The sequence below is a fragment of the Denticeps clupeoides genome, chromosome 5, assembly GCF_900700375.1.
Source record: "Denticeps clupeoides chromosome 5, fDenClu1.1, whole genome shotgun sequence".
Lineage (NCBI taxonomy): Eukaryota > Metazoa > Chordata > Actinopteri > Clupeiformes > Denticipitidae > Denticeps > Denticeps clupeoides.
In genome coordinates this window covers 13,267,443-13,285,014 of record NC_041711.1, presented here as the reverse complement: position 1 = coordinate 13,285,014, position 17,572 = coordinate 13,267,443, and the positions used below count along the sequence as shown (strand labels likewise).

The following is a 17,572-nucleotide window of genomic DNA, read 5'->3' as shown; positions in this document are numbered from 1 at the left end:
ATACACACTCTCAACAGGAGACCCTGCTTCATAGCACTGCTGCAAAACAACAGATGCTGCAATCTCCTGGAACGCAAAAAAAATGCTGGAAAACGTGAACCTTATTTCAACTCACGCTGCCATCTCTTCCAACGGCTACAGGCTGTCATCATATCTAGCCTGTGAACTGTATGAAGACCAAGTCAGGTCTTCAAAAACATCACAAACTCAGTTACCTGTAGATTGCTGATGATCTGATGGACCTCGTTAGTAAAGTGGACAGCGACCAGCTCAGCAGACTTGGCTGGGTCAGTGGTCACCAACTCCTGAATGGGAGAAACGGCACAGTATCTGATTCAGAACATGCTGCCAGTGAGGGTTCTAATCCAGCTGCTAATGAAGAAACCCTCACCTGGACGTGCAGGAGGGTTTTATCCCACACGGAGCGCTTCTCCTCAGCACTGTAGCCCGGCATGGACAGGATGTTGTGGATGTAGTTGAAAATCTCCTCCTGAGTGTAATAACAAATGTAAATGATTGTAGGACTGGGAAAGGTGAAAATTACACAGTCATAAAAATTAAACAACTTCACATTTAAACGTTCAGATCGTCACTCATTTTGAACCAGTTCTCAAAACAATATAGCATACACGCCATCCTTGCAAACTTGCATAGTGTACTTATATGTAATAATAACCTTTTTTCTATTTTTATTTTTATCAGGAAATCAGGAAATTCTTGATTCATCTGTACCTGGCCATGCACTCAGTGTAATGTTATTCTAAGCCTTTAGCAATGCTGGCATGATAGAACTTAAAACAGCAAGGGGGAAAAAACACATAGGAAAGAAAGTGTTTTTTGATTTTCTTCAAAGTACTCCCTTAAGAGCACAATACAAAAGGCTTAAGATGCGCATTGCAGGGAACTGATGTGTAACACCGTTGAAGAACAAAATGTTGAAACAACTCACCTTTCTCAAAGGGTCCTTCAGATAACAGTCAATAATTTTGTCGTACAGGTGCTTCTTCTCATACATGAACTCACAGATCTGGTAGCTGAGAGGGAAAGAAAAGGACAGAGGGGGAGAGACATGATCATTTACATTAATTAAACTAAATGAATGTGTGTAATACAATTTCAAAGTGTTAGTCAACCCTGGACACATGAGAAACTGCTGTTTGGTTAATTAACTGCCACCTATTAATGTTGTAAAGGTAGGGGGGCGATGCTGAGGTGGAAGGATGTAGATTGGAATTGTAGTAGTTCTGCTGAAAAGTGACTTTTAAAAAATATTTTAGCATTTTTTCAAATACTCTTCTCCCCCCTTATTACCAAGATTATATGTTGTTGCTATTTTCCACTTCTTTACCCGCCCACCATACACCTCATTTTGCCCTAGTGAACAGACTAACACGTTTGAGGATCCTGCACTGGCGATGGAGTTTGTTGAGGAAATGGTGAAAAGTCTGTCAGTATACTATAGTTGTTTTTGCCAGGCCTGTCTTAATTTTAGTCTAGTTTCAGTTTCAGTCAACTACAAGTCTGAGCACTTTAGTCTTTTAGCACTTTATTGATGACTATTTTAGTACAGTTTTAATTAACAACAACTCATGATATTTTAGTCTAATTTTAGTCAACATGAAATTAGTTTTAGTCAATGAAAATAGTATTTTAGTCACTTTTATTTTGTTCCACGTTTTTTTTATTTTGTTTATGTTTCTTAGATACCACAAGTATCCTGAAATCTAATTTACGGCGCAATTGCATATTGTGCAAATGATATCATCAGTGCGACCAGATGGGAGATACAGAAAACAGAAAAAATGCTATATATCAGGTGCTTTTAATCAGGATTTTTAAAATCTAACTTGATTGTTTAAACTGCTCTATGGCAAATGTCTGTCATTATCAAGATCCGTTTTAATACACTAACTCTTTTGGTTTTACAGGGAGTGCAGAATTATTAGGTAAAAGAGTTTTTTGTCCACATCATCCTCTTCATGCATGTTCTTACTCAAAGCTGTATAGGCTCGAAAGCCTACTACCAATTAAACATATTAGGTGATGTGCATCTCTGTAATGAGAAGGGGTGTGGTCTAATGACATCAACACCCTATATCAGGTGTGCATAATTATTAGGCAACTTCCTTTCCTTTGGCAAAATGGGTCAAAAGAAGGACTTGACAGGCTCAGAAAAGACAAAATAGTGAGATATCTTGCAGAGGGATGCCGCACTCTTAAAATTGCAAAGCTTCTGAAGCGTGATCATCGAACAATCAAGCGTTTCATTCAAAATAGTCAACAGGGTCGCAAGAAGCGTGTGGAAAAACCAAGGCGCTAAATAACTGCCCACGAACTGAGAAAAGTCAAGCGTGCAGCTGCCAAGATGCCACTTGCCACCAGTTTGGACATATTTCAGAGCTGCATCACTGGAGTGCCCAAAAGCACAAGGTGTGCAATACTCAGAGACATGGCCAAGGTAAGAAAGGCTGAAAGACGACCACCACTGAACAAGACACACAAGCTGAAACGTCAAGACTGGGCCAAGAAATATCTCAAGACTGATTTTTCTAAGGTTTTATGGACTGATGAAATGAGAGTGAGTCTTGATGGGCCAGATGGATGGGCCCGTGGCTGGATTGGTAAAGGGCAGAGAGCTCCAGTCCGACTCAGACGCCAGCAAGGTGGAGGTGGAGTACTGGTTTGGGCTGGTATCATCAAAGATGAGCTTGTGGGGCCTTTTCGGGTTGAGGATGGAGTCAAGCTCAACTCCCAGTCCTACTGCCAGTTTCTGGAAGACACCTTCTTCAAGCAGTGGTACAAGAAGAAGTCTGCATCCTTCAAGAAAAACATGATTTTCATGCAGGACAATGCTCCGTCACACGCGTCCAAGTACTCCACAGCGTGGCTGGCAAGAAAGGGTCGAAAAGAAGAAAAACTAATGACATGGCCTCCTTGTTCACCTGATCTGAACCCCATTGAGAACCTGTGGTCCATCATCAAATGTGAGATTTACAAGGAGGGAAAACGGTACACCTCTCTGAACAGTGTCTGGGAGGCTGTGGTTGCTGCTGCATGCAATGTTGATGGTGAACAGATCAAAACACTGACAGAATCCATGGATGGCAGGCTTTTGAGTGTCCTTGCAAAGAAAGGTGGCTATATTGGTTGCTGATTTGTATTTGTTTTGTTTTTGAATGTCAGAAATGTATATTTGTGAATGTGGAGATGTTATATTGGTTTCACTGGTAAAAATAAATAATTGAAATGGGTATATATTTGTTTTTTTGTTAAGTTGCCTAATAATTATGCACAGTAATAGTCACCTGCACACACAGATATCCCCCTAAAATAGCTAAAAATAAAAACAAACTAAAAACTACTTCCAAAAACATTCAGATTTGATATTAATGAGTTTTTTGGGTTCATTGAGAACATGGTTGTTGTTCAATAATAAAATTATTCCTCAAAAATACAACTTGCCTAATAATTCTGCACTCCCTGTATTTAGATATATATACATAATACTGTGTAATGTTTGGGGAGTGCTTCTGCAGGATGGGCGTCATCCTTCCTCACAGCCCTTATTACACCTCACACTGCACCTCGTATACTCCGAGCCTCCAGTACTGCTCGCCTGGTCCCTCCATTGCTAAAGGTAGAATGAAGACATTCATCTAGAATCTTCTCTGTTTTCCCCTTGAGGTCAGAACAGCTCAGTCACTGAGCACATACAAGCGGCAGCTCAAGACCTTCATCTTTAGTTTATTTACAATATTTAGGATATTTATTACCTTATTGTCTGACTTATGTATAGAAACAACAACAGAGTGAATAAAAAGGTTGTATTCATAGTAGGGGGTCCTAGTGAACCAGAATTGACCACTTCATCGATGGTAACATGAAAGCACTTTGTAAGTCACTCTGGATAAGGGCGTCTGCCAAATGCCTTAAATGTAAATATAAATGGGTGGTTCTTTGTTCTTTCCTTACCCTTGAATTATGTTTTGTTTTTCATCAGCCAGTCAGCCATTTGTATTATACTGTTTTGAAGGTCATTTTGTTTTTCTATAGCTTTTTGTTTCATTGTGGCCCATCTTAATTCTACCCCATTGTCCATAGGAGGAAATGGTACATTTACTAGTTTTAATTGTAAGGGACTCAATCCTATAAAGCACAGTAAAGTGCTGCATTTTCTTCATAATCATGGGGCACAAATTATTTGTGAGTAAGATGAGTAAGAAAGATGAGTAAGAAACTCCTCTTAAAACCTCAGATCATCTAAAATTAAGAAAAGGGTGGGCTGGCAAGGTTTATCACTCTTCTTACGTAATAATAAATAAATAAAAATAAATCAAGTGGAGCTGCCATGTTTAGGTCCTCTAAAGTTATCCAGTTATTTATGGAGCAGTCTACCATTTCAGGTGCTTGGGATTTTTTTTAATCCTTACAAAAGGGAATTCTAATTTTTCTCTTATTTCATCACACTTATATTTTTGCTGAATAATAATCTTAGAATCTGTTCTCCCACCCCATACTTCTTTGGACCAGACTGGATTTATTCGTAATAGGCATTCTTTCTCTAATGTTTGACGTCTGATTCCTATAATATAAAATGCTTCCGCCTCTGACACTCATGATCGCTTGATGATGAGAAAGCTTTTGATAGGGTGGAATGTAAATATCTCTTTTACACCTTAGAGAAATTTGCTTTTGGAAATTCATCTCCTGAAATAAAGAGTAAAGGTATTTGTTGGTATGAAGAACCAACAATATTCTCTTCATCTGTCAAGAAGACAGGGCTGTCCTTTGAGTCCGTTGCTGTTTGCATTTGCAATTGAACCCCTTTTGATTGCACTTCAATCCAATCCCAGTATTAGTGGTATATTTTGATATGGCAAGGAGGTGAAGTCTCCTTGTATGCAAATGACCTTTTGTTATACATTACTAATTTGCCTGTCTCTATTCCTGCTGCCCTTTCTACTCTTTATGCTTTTGGTCAAATATCTGGACACAAATTAAATCTAAATAAGAGTTAGATATTTACAATCAGGCCAGGAATTATCCTCTACATATTTCCCTTTTAAAGTTGCTGGTCAAGGCTTTCCTTATCTAGGAGTCCATGTTACTCACAAATTTGAAGAGCTTTTTAAGCAAATATCCTTAATCTGTAATAATTGTGAACGTTAGTCAGTGCTCAGTTTGTCTCTGGTAGCATGTGTCAACTCCCACAGTTTTCTTACGTATTTCAATATATAGTACTGTTTCTCCCTCAGGCTTTCTGTCGTAGAATTGATTCTCTTATTTCATTTCATTTGGAACTAGAAGATTCCTAATCTGCGCAGACAGTGTTTGCAGAGGACTAAGCAACTTGGAGGGTTGGCTCTACCAAATCTTAGATTTAATTATTGAGATGCTAATATTAGAATTTTTAAGTATTGTATTTAATCCATGGCCTTTGATTGTTATCCAACATGGTTGATGATTGAGGCAAATTCTGCTAAGCCAATATCATTCAAGGTATTTGTTCATTCTCCCATTTAATCTTCTGTTGCACTCTATACCAAGAATATTTTGGTTAAAACCTCTTTTAGAATTTGTAATTAGTTTAGGTCATATTTCTGTTACTGCCAATGATGCTCTTTTGTTTGGTGTTATTTTCCTCATTACCTTCTCTTTCCAAGATGCTCTTGCTTTTGACTCTTTACCCGCTAGGAGGCTCATATTACTTTAGTGGAAGTATTCAACACCACAGTGGTTAAGAGAGGTTGTCTCTGAAGGGCATCTCCAAAAGAATTTGGGGGTCCTTTTCACCAGTATGTCAAAACAAACAATCTCTCCTTGCTCCTGTTTAATGGGACATTAGTAGATTGACAGGCCTGGTTATGTATAGTTGGATTTTTTTTTTCTCCTTGTTTTGGGTCTCTATTTATTTATTTCTTGAAATATTTATAATATAAATATATAACTATTTATTTCTTTACTTTACATGTTTTTGTCAATACATGGTTTTGATTTATTGGTTGTGGCAGTGTTCATAGTAGGCCAAATTCAAAACACACTAAACACTGAAAGCATTGGCATCATGCTGTGAATTAAGGCAGCAGATAAATCCTGGTTCATGACAACTGCTAAACAAGGATTTAGCATGAAACAAACCAGAAGATCACCACAGCCACCACCACCGTAACAACTACAGCTTCAGGGATTTTCAAATAGACACCACTATTTACACATGGTCCAGTAGTGATTAAATTCACTTGGTCCATCTCATTTAAATATTATGCTTAACTGTTACATACGTCTACAAGATTTTAGAACATTTTATGAACCAGAAGATATTTCCCACATGTTGGAAATGTCACAAAATGCCATTTTATTCTGAAAATAACATTTTCGGTTAATTAGCCAGCTGAAATTACAAAATGATGAGCATCATTGACTTTCATCAAAACAATAAAAACGCTGCTGTAATTATTCAGTGACCTATTTTAAGTTTAATTAGATTTTCTTTGTGATACAGAAACAAAGTAGCTTTTCTATTTTTGTACTTCATTAAAGATCTGACTTTTGTACTTGTTACACCAGAAAGGCAAAGAGACCTGTGTTTACTCAACAAGGAATTATCTTGCAGAAACCATCCTAGAATATTACATAAAAGCCAGTATTGATGAATCATGGTTCATGTATATTTGTTCTTCTTTTATTTTTTTATATATTGGATTTAAAATGTGTACACACATCCTACTAGGACAGCTAAATTTTATTTGGGGTTAATCAGAGCCTCTTGTATTGATACCAAGTTTGAACCTGTGTAGACTTAATGCTGTAATTAAATCAAAAGGTGCTTCAGCAATGTATTAGTTCAGGCTTATTATACTTTTTTATTATACAGGTTATAGCTAACAGTTAAGGTGGGAAAAGTTTTGAAATTACTTCAGATTTAGCATCACATTTTTTTGATGGATGATTAAACAGCAATATACTGAGCATTGCTGGATACATGTAGCAGAAACGTTTCTCTATAAGACACTTTTTATGATTTTCCAATCATTACTAACAGGGACAGCCCCCTTGTCTATGAGCAACTCCTTGTCTTGGACACATGGACACCTTATAACCTGAAACTTTGTGGTAATCTGGTTCCGGTATTTGTGTTGTCCTCATTATTCTGGGCAACAGATAACAATAGTATTGCAGCTCCTACTTTGTAGATTCTCCTACTTAGTATAATGCGTTATGTTTTATTTTCTATGCACTGTTGATGAACAATAACGTAAAAATGCTGCACTCACAACTCTGCCTTCTCAGCCAGTGAAAGTAGCCGTGTCTCATCAAACTGCACCACACCCCCAACCTGTAGTAGTTCCAGAAGAACCTATGGACAACCACAGAACACAGGCTTATGAGATCATGTGATCATTGCTGTATAGACAAAATACATCTATAGATATATTAATATTGTGGATGTAAACCTGCTGCCTCTCTGTGTGTCTTGAATCATCGTCAGGGCTGCTGAGATACTCCAGAACCTGAAAGAGAGCCATCGGTTCCTCAAGAGAACACAATTTTACAGTTTGGCCAATCCAACTCTATCAGTAACAACATCAATGTCACAACTAGTATTTCTAAAAACCCTCATGTTTCTTGCAGATGAGCCCAACAGGCCTTTAACACATCTGCTACGCACGATAATGAGCTCTCTTACCTGCAAGATGGTAGTCCAACACATCTAATACGGCAGTACTATTTTTACTGCATGTGTTAATTTCCCTTCTAACAACTCAATGCGTTACCACCTGCTCTGCACATGGGGTGCTTCGTCTCCCAAATGCAGCATTTAAAGACCGGAAAACAACTAAGAAGTACAACTTAGAAGCAGAATAAAAGGTGGCTGTTTTGCAGGAAAGAAATAGTTATAACTCTGGAAAATATTATAAAAGACAACATATTCATTTCAAACAGAAAAAGGCTGATCACATCAAAACTGTACTCAGAAATAAACGTAGAGTGAGATGGGGTCAGTGAGTAACATATGTGCTCACCTGATCAAACAGTTTCCTGTTGACAAAGAGGCTGTTGTCTGGTTTGGCCAGTTGACGGGCCAAGAAAGTGAAGAGACAGCCCACCTGAGAGGGGGTGAAGTCTGGGTTGTCCACCATCACCTGTTCATACACACAATTTTTTTCTAATAATAGAAATTATATTTTATATACATATTTTATATTCAACCATCACTAAACCTCACATTACTCGTCAAACTACATTCTCTCTGAACAATGTTGCTTAGCAACAATACAAACTATTTTTCAACAGAGGTGTTGCCACTGAACCAAACAGCATTCACTCCTACAGCATATCATAATTCAAACTTAATTTCACAATGAGGCGTGTAATGAGGAGTGAATTTATGCAGAGTGAATCTTTATGGGATATGGGTTACGGATTTCATTCCATAACCGGAGCTGGTGTTTTTCAAACAGAAAGGTAAATGTTGCCAAATAAATATACTGAAATTAAGATAACACATGAAGCGAAATCTGTTATGACAACAGATTTCATGAAAATAGTATATGCTGGATATTTACAATTTTAGAAATTAAGAAAATAAATGTATCATTTATCATTCTAATACAGACATAAATATCCAGCACCCTATTTTTCTTTTGAGTGTGATTATGGATTCCTAGGGCCTAGGGATGAGATAAGTAACAATTGCTGATGAGCTCTGAAGCGCTGCGGTGAGTAATGATGAGTAATGGGGAGCCGATTGAGGTGAGGAGCTGAGGCATGATTGCTGATGGGCGAGCGGGCGCTCACTGAGCTGTTCTGGGCCTCTTCGGCTGATGAAGTGATCAGATCCCCCAAATTGCTATAAAAACTACTCCAGATGGCCTACTGTTGTGATAAATGGGAACAGTGTGTCTTGTAGGCATATGAGAATGAAAGCAAAGGAAGAAGATAGAAAGAAAGAGAGGGATAGAAAGTTAAAAAAAGGGAAAGCGAGAAGCGAGAATTCACCTTTAGTAAAATGTCAACAATCCTCTGTTGGTATTCAAGAGCTTGTTTGTCATTTTTGAAGTCTTCAAACGTCTGTAAGGAGAGTCGAATCAGAACAAACAATAACAATCCCTTCCATCAGCAGCCTCTGTCCAGGCACTAGCAGACAGATCGAACATCTGGATCTCTGACTGACAAGCTCACCAAGGCGAGAACGTTGAGGAACTCTCGTGTGTCGAAGTGAAGAAGGGTGTGGATGTATGGGTAGACCTCCTCGTCCTGCGATGCCTCCGCAGAGTGTAGCCGTATCAGGAATTCAAACACCTACAACACAGTAACATATAGAAATCTACCTGCATTCCATAATAACCCAGTTATACCAAAAGAACAAGTAGTGCAAATATGGTTTGGAGCAGCCCTGTTTCCATGGATACCTGCAGCTGAATGGGTATACATTAAACTGACTACACACCATGAGGAAGGGAACATTAGCCATTATGCGCAATTATGAAAGCCACAATGGCAGGTAATTGCTCAGTGTTGTGAAGCTTTTTGAACTATGCACAGTTGAGTCTGGAGGAATATGAAAAGAGGGAAAGAGAAAGCAATGCTTTTTTGTTTATTATGAAAGCTAAGTACCACTGACAACCACTATCTTCAGCATCACAAAGGTTTCTGAAGCTCAACACTACAAAAACAGGTCCCAATAAATAACAATGAAATTATGAATTACTAATCATTTAAATATTCATACTAACCATTTAATTATTTTTACAATTATAATACTTTAATACATGCTTACATCACAGCGTGAATGAGATTTGAGATTTTGGATTTTAAAACCTCAGTAAAACCTCACTGAATTCTAAGCAACCCCTTATTCAAAAAGATAATGATGCCGCTGCTATTTAGTATAAAGACCGCTACCCAGCCACTCAACAGCATTCAAGATTCAAAGACTGGTTTAAAATGTGAGATTTCTTCAGTGACACGACTCTGTCATGGCTTGAAAGTGTAACTGTGGGAGGGAGGAAGACAGAAACAAGGGACTTCGGAAGGTCAGTGCTCCCAAAACCAATCCTTTAGGTAAGTGTATGGGAATAGGACAGAAGTAGGAAATTCCCCAGAACCCCCCAGTGAGAGCACACAACGTGCAGAGAATCTAATCAGCTACACACACAGTATGCAGATTTGACCTGAAATTCAACTGAAATCTGAGGGTCGTCCTTTGTTTTCACGCATGAATTATGTAAGAAACACAGACCTCTGTGTGTGTGTGAGAGAGAGAAAGAAGAGAGAGAGGAAGGCAGGCATAGGACTAAAAGAAGAAATCACCTGAGAGTAGCAATGAGTACACACATTCACAGACAGACACACACTCACACTCTGATCCAGAAGACAAGGCAAGAGTATAGATTCAAAGAGACCTGTCTCCTTAAGGCAACAATCTGAGAGGAGAAACCCTGTCTTTCATTACTTCTCCACAGACCATCCAGTCACTGAGGGCTCTACCAATCTTGTGTCCTATTTCATTGTTGAGGTGTGCACTGTGGAGGTGGGTGATTGCCTGTAAAATACTGCAGAGCTGACTGAGCATCAACGGCGACAAATTTTTTCATAATTTTTCATAATAAGAAACACAGAGATATGCAAACACACCTGGTTCTTCACCAGTGGTACCAGGTCTTCAGGGATGTCTCCTATAGGGTATGCCCGTCCTGCCAAGCAGCAGCTAAGAGAGCCAAGAGAACAAAAAAGATGTGAAAAGATGTGAAGCAATTAGGAAGAATGTCCTATGATTTTCATCACTGGTACACTTCCACTGTGAGAGACAGAATGTTTAAAAAAAACAAACAGGAAATCACATTGTGTGGTTTTTAAAGAATGTATTTGTATAATGGTGTATTTGCAATGGTGTATGCTCTCACTGATAGGAGGGTTTTGCCCAAAATCTCACAATGCATGGCCCCATTCATCCTTTCCTTAATCAGTCGTCCCCTTTGCAGAAAAGCCACCCCAGAGCATGTTTCCACCCCGTTGCTTCACAGTGGGTATGGTGTCTCATCTGACCACATAACATTCTCCCAATACTTCTCTGGATCATCCAGAAGATCTCTGGCAACCTTTATTGCAGGATTTTAATCCATAGCGACATAGTGTGTTACTAATAGAAGCCTTTGTTACTGTGGTTCCAGCTCTCTTCAGGTTATTGACTAGTTACCTCCCGTGTAGTTCTGTAGCTTTTTCCTCACCGTTCTCAAAGTTATTTGTACCCCATGAGGTGAGATCTTGCATGAAGCCCCAGGTTTAAGGAGGATCTGAGTGATTCCATATTCTAATAGATTGGCTCGTCCTAGTCTGCAGGTGTACAGTCTTGTCCCTGGTGTCCTTAGACAGCTCTCTGGTCTTGACCATGGTGGAGGTCAGAGTCTGACTGTCTGAAGATGTGGACTGGTGTCTTTTATACAGATAACCAGTTCAATACAGATAATGAGTGAAGGATAAAATAGCTTCTTAAAGAAGAAGTGACAGGTCTGTGAGGGACATAATTCTTAATTGAAGGTGGTGAATACTTTTTTTAACATATATAATTTTTTTTTTTTTTTTAAATCATACAATGTGATTTCCTGAAATGTTTTTACATTCTGTCTCTCACTGTTGAAGTGTACCTATGATAAATTACAGATCTCGCTCAAGTGTGACAACTTGCATTATCAGTGGCTACCAAAGGCACAGTGGCTGTACCTTTTTGCCCCACTCTATTCTATGTGTACATTACAGGCATATATTTTCTATTTACCTAAGCTTATTGCTGTGACAAATGAAAATTCCCTACTTGTGGGACTAAAGGATTCTCTTATCTTATTAATGAACGTGAGTGTTTATTATTACCGAAACATCTCACCTTATATAAACAAGCAGCTTGTTTCCCATCACCACCTGCTCATCTGCAAGAGAGGAACAAATGGATGTAGAGCAGCACACACATACACAGTCTCACCTGGTCTGCCAGAACAAACAGTCAGCTCAGCCAGTGTGTTGCAGTGTTTACCTGTGAGGGGCCGTCCTTCCCGCAGCGGGACGCTAATCACCTGGAAGAGTTTCTGAAATGCAAACAGCACGAGTCAGCGGGAGCTTCACCATAGGCCATGCCGTACATGAGCATATACACTGAGTCTGAAGGGTCTGGCCAGGGAACAAATGCACAACACGCCTCTACAAATCTATATGTGAGAGTTTACACAGGAAGCTATCTCAGCACCGCAGCACCAACCTGAAATATATTCCACCACTGAGAACCTCATGGTTCAAAGTAGGGAACTTCATCATTGTGTATTGTTAACACTGTCTCATGAAAGGGTCCTGGGGACTGTAGCTGAAAAGAAGGACTGTGTGTGTGTGTGTGTGTGTGTGTGTGTGTGTGTGTGTGTAACCTCCCCAATAAAACAAAAAAAACAACAGTACTTTCATCTTTCCTCCCTAACTTCAGAGGAATCAGGAAACAACGCCACGTGCTTTCATCTCAACACTGGTTTAATGGTCAATTCAGTGAACAAAAGCCCACAAACACACTCACACACTCACAAACCATCTATAAAACTAAATCTGCCGCCATGATGAGCGCTTTGTACCCTGGTGAGGTACTGAAGAATAATTAGCAGGCAGTGAATGAGCTCAGGAACAAAAGCTAATTAGCACTTTCTTTATCCACTCGGCCTTCTGTCTAGTAAATTAAAGAAACAGAGGCGCTCAGATGCTCTGTCGAATAATACCAACAACAGTGGATTACAGAGGCCTACATTCAGATGGTAGGACGGCATAATGCTACCATAATGCGACCTTTCCCACTAGACAGGATTTTCATTGCATAAATCAATACAGGAAGTACAACAAATGAGACAAACTGATACTGTCTGTATTGTGTCCTAGTGAGATGTTCCCTGAACATCTAAAGTGAACAAGGAAATCAGATGTTCTGGTATATTGTGTGCATATTTTATACACCCTAAAGTCATGGACCACTCTGAGAAAAAAACAACTGGTGCTGCGCAGCACCAGTATCATTGTTCTACACGGACGGTTTTAACTGATGCGCATTTCAAAGATTTAAGGAGGCGTGATTCACTGGTGGAAAATGAAGATACTGGTGTGCGTAAAAGGCATAAAATGTCTAAAGTGTGGGACCATTTTACGTTGGACAACGTAGTGCGATGTATACACTGTAGAACAGACCTGGCCTACCATAATAGTACTTTGTCAATACTGCAGCCCCTTAACCGAAATCATCCTTGCGTAAACTGCACTTCTCCAAGCGGACTCGGAGCTTCTACAAGGTATCGTATTTTTATGATTGCGAACTAACATTAGCGCTTCCTAGAACGTACATGATTTGTAATTATTTGTGTTATGAGTCGATAGTGATGAGGCACGATAAGGCATGAGATCTCACTCATGTAATTCATCCCACAATGTTTTTTTCTTCCCCACAGTACATCACAACAGTGCAGGATTGCACATGCATTCCACACACATGCACTAAGACAATTCTCTCTCTCTCTATTTTGCACATAACATTGCACAAAAGACAAACATTCTACCTACCTATCTCATCTGGATACAACTCGAAACTGAACTGTATCATTTAAGTTGGATTATTAGTAATACTTGAATTGTTTATTTTATATTTTCTTTTTACTATTTTGTACCTTTATACTTTTTGATGTTTTTGAATTAAGTATCTTTCTTGTCTTTATTATTTGCCACATAATTTAAATAGATTTTAGTCAACGACTAGTCATTAGTTAAATCTCTAATCTTGGAAACAAAGGAGTCACAGATGTTTTTGAATTTGTTTAACTGTCACCAATGCACCTTAACCAGTTTCTGGGATTAGACTGCCGATGATATTCATGCCCTTAACCAGAAGAGTAGATGTGCTGAAACTTTTCAGTCTATAGAGGTGTGAACCTTGAACGGCCTCATGATTCCATTACGATTATCAATGCCTCGATATCGATGAATCACAATGCAGCCCATTAATTTTTTACTTAGTCACATGATAAATACAAAAGTTAAGGTCTTGTACACCTGTGTGGACCCTTTAATTTGCTACAATAAGCAGAAAAAAATGTCTGCACTCCCCTGACTCCACAAATGGCAGAAAAATATGGAATCAGATTTCTGCCAAAATTTTGAAACAAAGCTACAAAAATATGACGTTGAAATGTAAAATAAGAGACTGGAATTTTGACAACATACGTTGCTGCTGGCTTTTCAGTTGCTCTGCCGTGTTTTAAGATTACGCTGCCTGAGGATTCAGTTGAACTTTTGGCTCAATTCTCTCATGTGGGTGGGGCTTCGCCTGAACTGCCAGTGGGTATTTGAGTGACAGCTCCATTCCCCAGCTCCATTTAAGAACATGCAGAGCAGCAACAGCTGTTAGCCTCCACATATGGATCACATCATAATCAGCGTATTTAATCAATACTTACAATTGGTTAATCATGCAGTTGGTCGTGTGCACAAATCTCATTACATATATGATCTCAAATACCGCAGTGCAATATGCCTCAAATTTTAGCCTTACTTGGCAAATATGATTTATCTACACACAAAGCATTCATATTTGTAATTTGCAAGTAAGGCTAAAATAAGAGGCTACAGATGCCACAAGAGCCTCTTTTCTCACACTTCCAAGCACTAGTTCAGGGGAACGGAGCTGTCACGCGAACACCTGTTGGCCAATCTGGCGAAGCCCCACCCACACGAGAGAAAAGTGGCAAAAGTTCAACCAAATCCTCAATCATAAATGTTGATTACAGAAACTGTAAAAATAAGCAGCGTAACTAAGAGTCTCACAAGCCAAAATTAAAAAGAGCGAGATGTAAGCAAAAACGTATGTTGTCAAAATTCCAACCTCTTATTTTACATTTCAAAAATCTGATTCGATAGAAAAATGCCTGGTAAGACTGCAATGAAGGAGTGTTAAAGCTGCACTGTACCTCCATTGGGGTGATGTAGTCATTCATTCCACTGTTGAAAACGTAGATCATGGCATCATACAGCTGGTTCTCCCAACACATCTGCACCACCTAAGGGTTAAGGTTAGGAACATTAGAGCTGATCTAGGGTCAGTGTCATTGAGTTTTAAAGTTCTGTGCTAAGTCAGCAGTTTTAAAAGAACACAGAAAGCATGAGAACAGGACAAGTAATTTCTCCCTCTCATATAAAAAGTACATGAGCCATAAAAATTATGGATTAACAGGTCTGACAAATATTGTCAAGTATCTCAAAATGTAATGCAGATACCAGAAATGCTGCTAATAATCAGATAAGATAAATGTCGTTAATTAAAAAGTAGTTCTTCATCTAATTATGAGCACTGGTGGTGATCTGATTTAATTAAGTACTTAATTAATTTAAGGACTTAATCAGAGCCCTGTAATTAAGTGACGGCTGTTGCACTGACCTGCTGGATGTCCAGGTTGGTTATGTCCATGTGCACCAGGCAGTTCTCCACACTCTCCATCATGCCATTTTCCTGGAAGTAGGCCAGCAGGTCCCTCATGACGGGCGCTGTCGGGCAGCCAATGCGCTCGCTCAGAATGTACGGCTCCAAGCTCTCCAGAAACACGCCTTTGGCGACAGAATTCTCCAAAAGCCGACTGTAGATCTGGCCAAACAGCAGGTCTCTGAGGAGGATGGGGGGGAGACAAGAAAACCTAAAGCTGTTATCCTCCAACCTGGCTTGAGGATAAAGGCCCACTTCCCTCCAACAAAAAGGCTAATGGGACAGGCTGGCGGATTGTAGCTCAAAGGCGAAGGTTAATGGGATTTCTTGCAAACAGCGGTGCGACTGGACAGTTGTTGCACTGTCCGCCCCCAGTCACATTGTCAGTCATGTGATGAGGGAGACGGCAGAGCAAAGTTCATATCCTGCACTCCACTTTGCAGACCGAAAAAGACAAATAAATTCTTATACTGATATTCAAAACCAATCAAGGTCCTTTTAAAAATACATTTTAAAGAAAACAATAACAATATTTTTGCCAATTTTGCTAAAAAAATTAGTTTGGTTATATATGTTTGAGCTTAAAGATAAAGATGTAACAAAAAGCAAATTATAAAAAAAAAAATAATTAATTCACATAAAAAAAAAAAAAAAAACCACTTCAATGCAAGCACACACAAGCCACGATCACCTTCCGCACACACACAACCGAAGCCCACAGTTCCTGCTCAGCCTACACCCCCTGCGCTACACTCCCACTACACCCAAGCACCTGGCAGCGTGCCCCTGCCACCCCCGAGAATGGAGCACACAACGCGATGGCAGCGGAGGCAGCCGCACGGAGTGCTTCACCTGCACCTGACACTAAGCAGGCTCTCCCCACAGGAAGAGAAAGTGCCTCTGGGAGCTCTGTTCTTCTGGGAACCACCAAAGGAAGAAGAGGAAGGGAGGAGTTGTTTCTGTGGCAACCACAGAGAAGTAAAAAAAAGGAGAAGTGCACATGCGGTAGAATTTGGGGCATGTCAGCAAGAGTGATGTATTATTTAATATAGAAACAGGGAGATATATAGAGAGAACGGCAGAAAGAACCCAGATCTAGGTTGCAGTCTGCCTTGATTTGAAAATTGGGGTGATTAAGGACCTCTGCTCCAGCCTTCACTGCAGACCATTAGGTACCCTCAAAAATCAGATTACACCACCTCACTGGGTTTCCATCCTGTTCCTGGATGTCTGCTGGCCATCATCTTTTCCGATCCAGCTCTGCTGATATTAGGCTCAGGTGAACGCTAATGGCCCAACAAGGTCCGCAGGGAATGACAAATGCAGGATTGCACTCAGATGGGTTGACGTTGGGCTTCATAGAACATTGTTCTGCTTAAACTAATGTAACGCAGAGTATCGGCACAGATGTCCTGCAGAAAGTAGACATTTGGCTGGACTGAGCAGGGCCATTTATCTCAAAGTTGCACAATTAATCACACGTTTACTGGTAGGGATGTGTATTGGCAAGGATCTCACGATACGATTATATCATGATATATTGTGATACTCTACATATTGCAATACTCTACAGTTCATCGAAAATGAAGTACAATATCACTATGTAAAGTATCACAATATATTGCTGTTTCATTTCTTTCCTAACACCCCTATTAACTGGAAATGAATGGCTGTACTCATTGTAATAACATGCATGGCATTCATACACTCATTGGTCTGGTCTGCACTGGACTGAAAAGGTTTCCGGATTCATTAAAAAGGAGTAAATTTGGTTTAATTCCGTAGGATCATCACGCGTTATTACTTATCTTGATTGGCACTGCATCTGGTTCAGCAAGAGTGATCTATAGAGAAGAAGGTGAATTTGCCTCTCAGGCAACATGGGTGTCTGTTTGCTTAGTTAATCTAGATGGTGAGTGTCACACTGGAAGAGGCAGAGTGGTGGCTTCAAGGACAGACCATACAGCAGACAAAGTCAGCAGACAAAATCTCTTTGTCAGAGCAACAGGGGTACACACACCCACAGTCCCAGACTGAGATCAACATGCACGCAAACAGACACACGGCCCAGTGGACTAACAG

At 39.7% G+C, this 17,572-nt stretch overlaps 1 protein-coding gene across 4 annotated transcripts in view; it reads right to left on the bottom strand.

The window, feature by feature from the left end:
* The window catches only part of vps8 (VPS8 subunit of CORVET complex), a 64,489-nt gene that overhangs the window by 32,495 nt on the left and 14,422 nt on the right, over positions 1–17,572 (bottom strand). For all 4 annotated transcript variants that reach the window (XM_028979947.1, XM_028979950.1, XM_028979949.1 and 1 more), the window contains 13 exons: positions 15,449–15,671; positions 14,982–15,071; positions 12,032–12,083; positions 11,885–11,927; positions 10,639–10,711; positions 9,184–9,303; positions 9,001–9,072; positions 8,025–8,144; positions 7,455–7,511; positions 7,275–7,357; positions 950–1,034; positions 392–490; positions 216–305 (listed from right to left, as the gene is read on the bottom strand). In XM_028979947.1, coding sequence (XP_028835780.1) covers positions 216–305; positions 392–490; positions 950–1,034; positions 7,275–7,357; positions 7,455–7,511; positions 8,025–8,144; positions 9,001–9,072; positions 9,184–9,303; positions 10,639–10,711; positions 11,885–11,927; positions 12,032–12,083; positions 14,982–15,071; positions 15,449–15,671 — 1,207 coding nt within the window. The remainder of the gene's footprint in view (positions 1–215; positions 306–391; positions 491–949; positions 1,035–7,274; positions 7,358–7,454; positions 7,512–8,024; positions 8,145–9,000; positions 9,073–9,183; positions 9,304–10,638; positions 10,712–11,884; positions 11,928–12,031; positions 12,084–14,981; positions 15,072–15,448; positions 15,672–17,572) is intronic.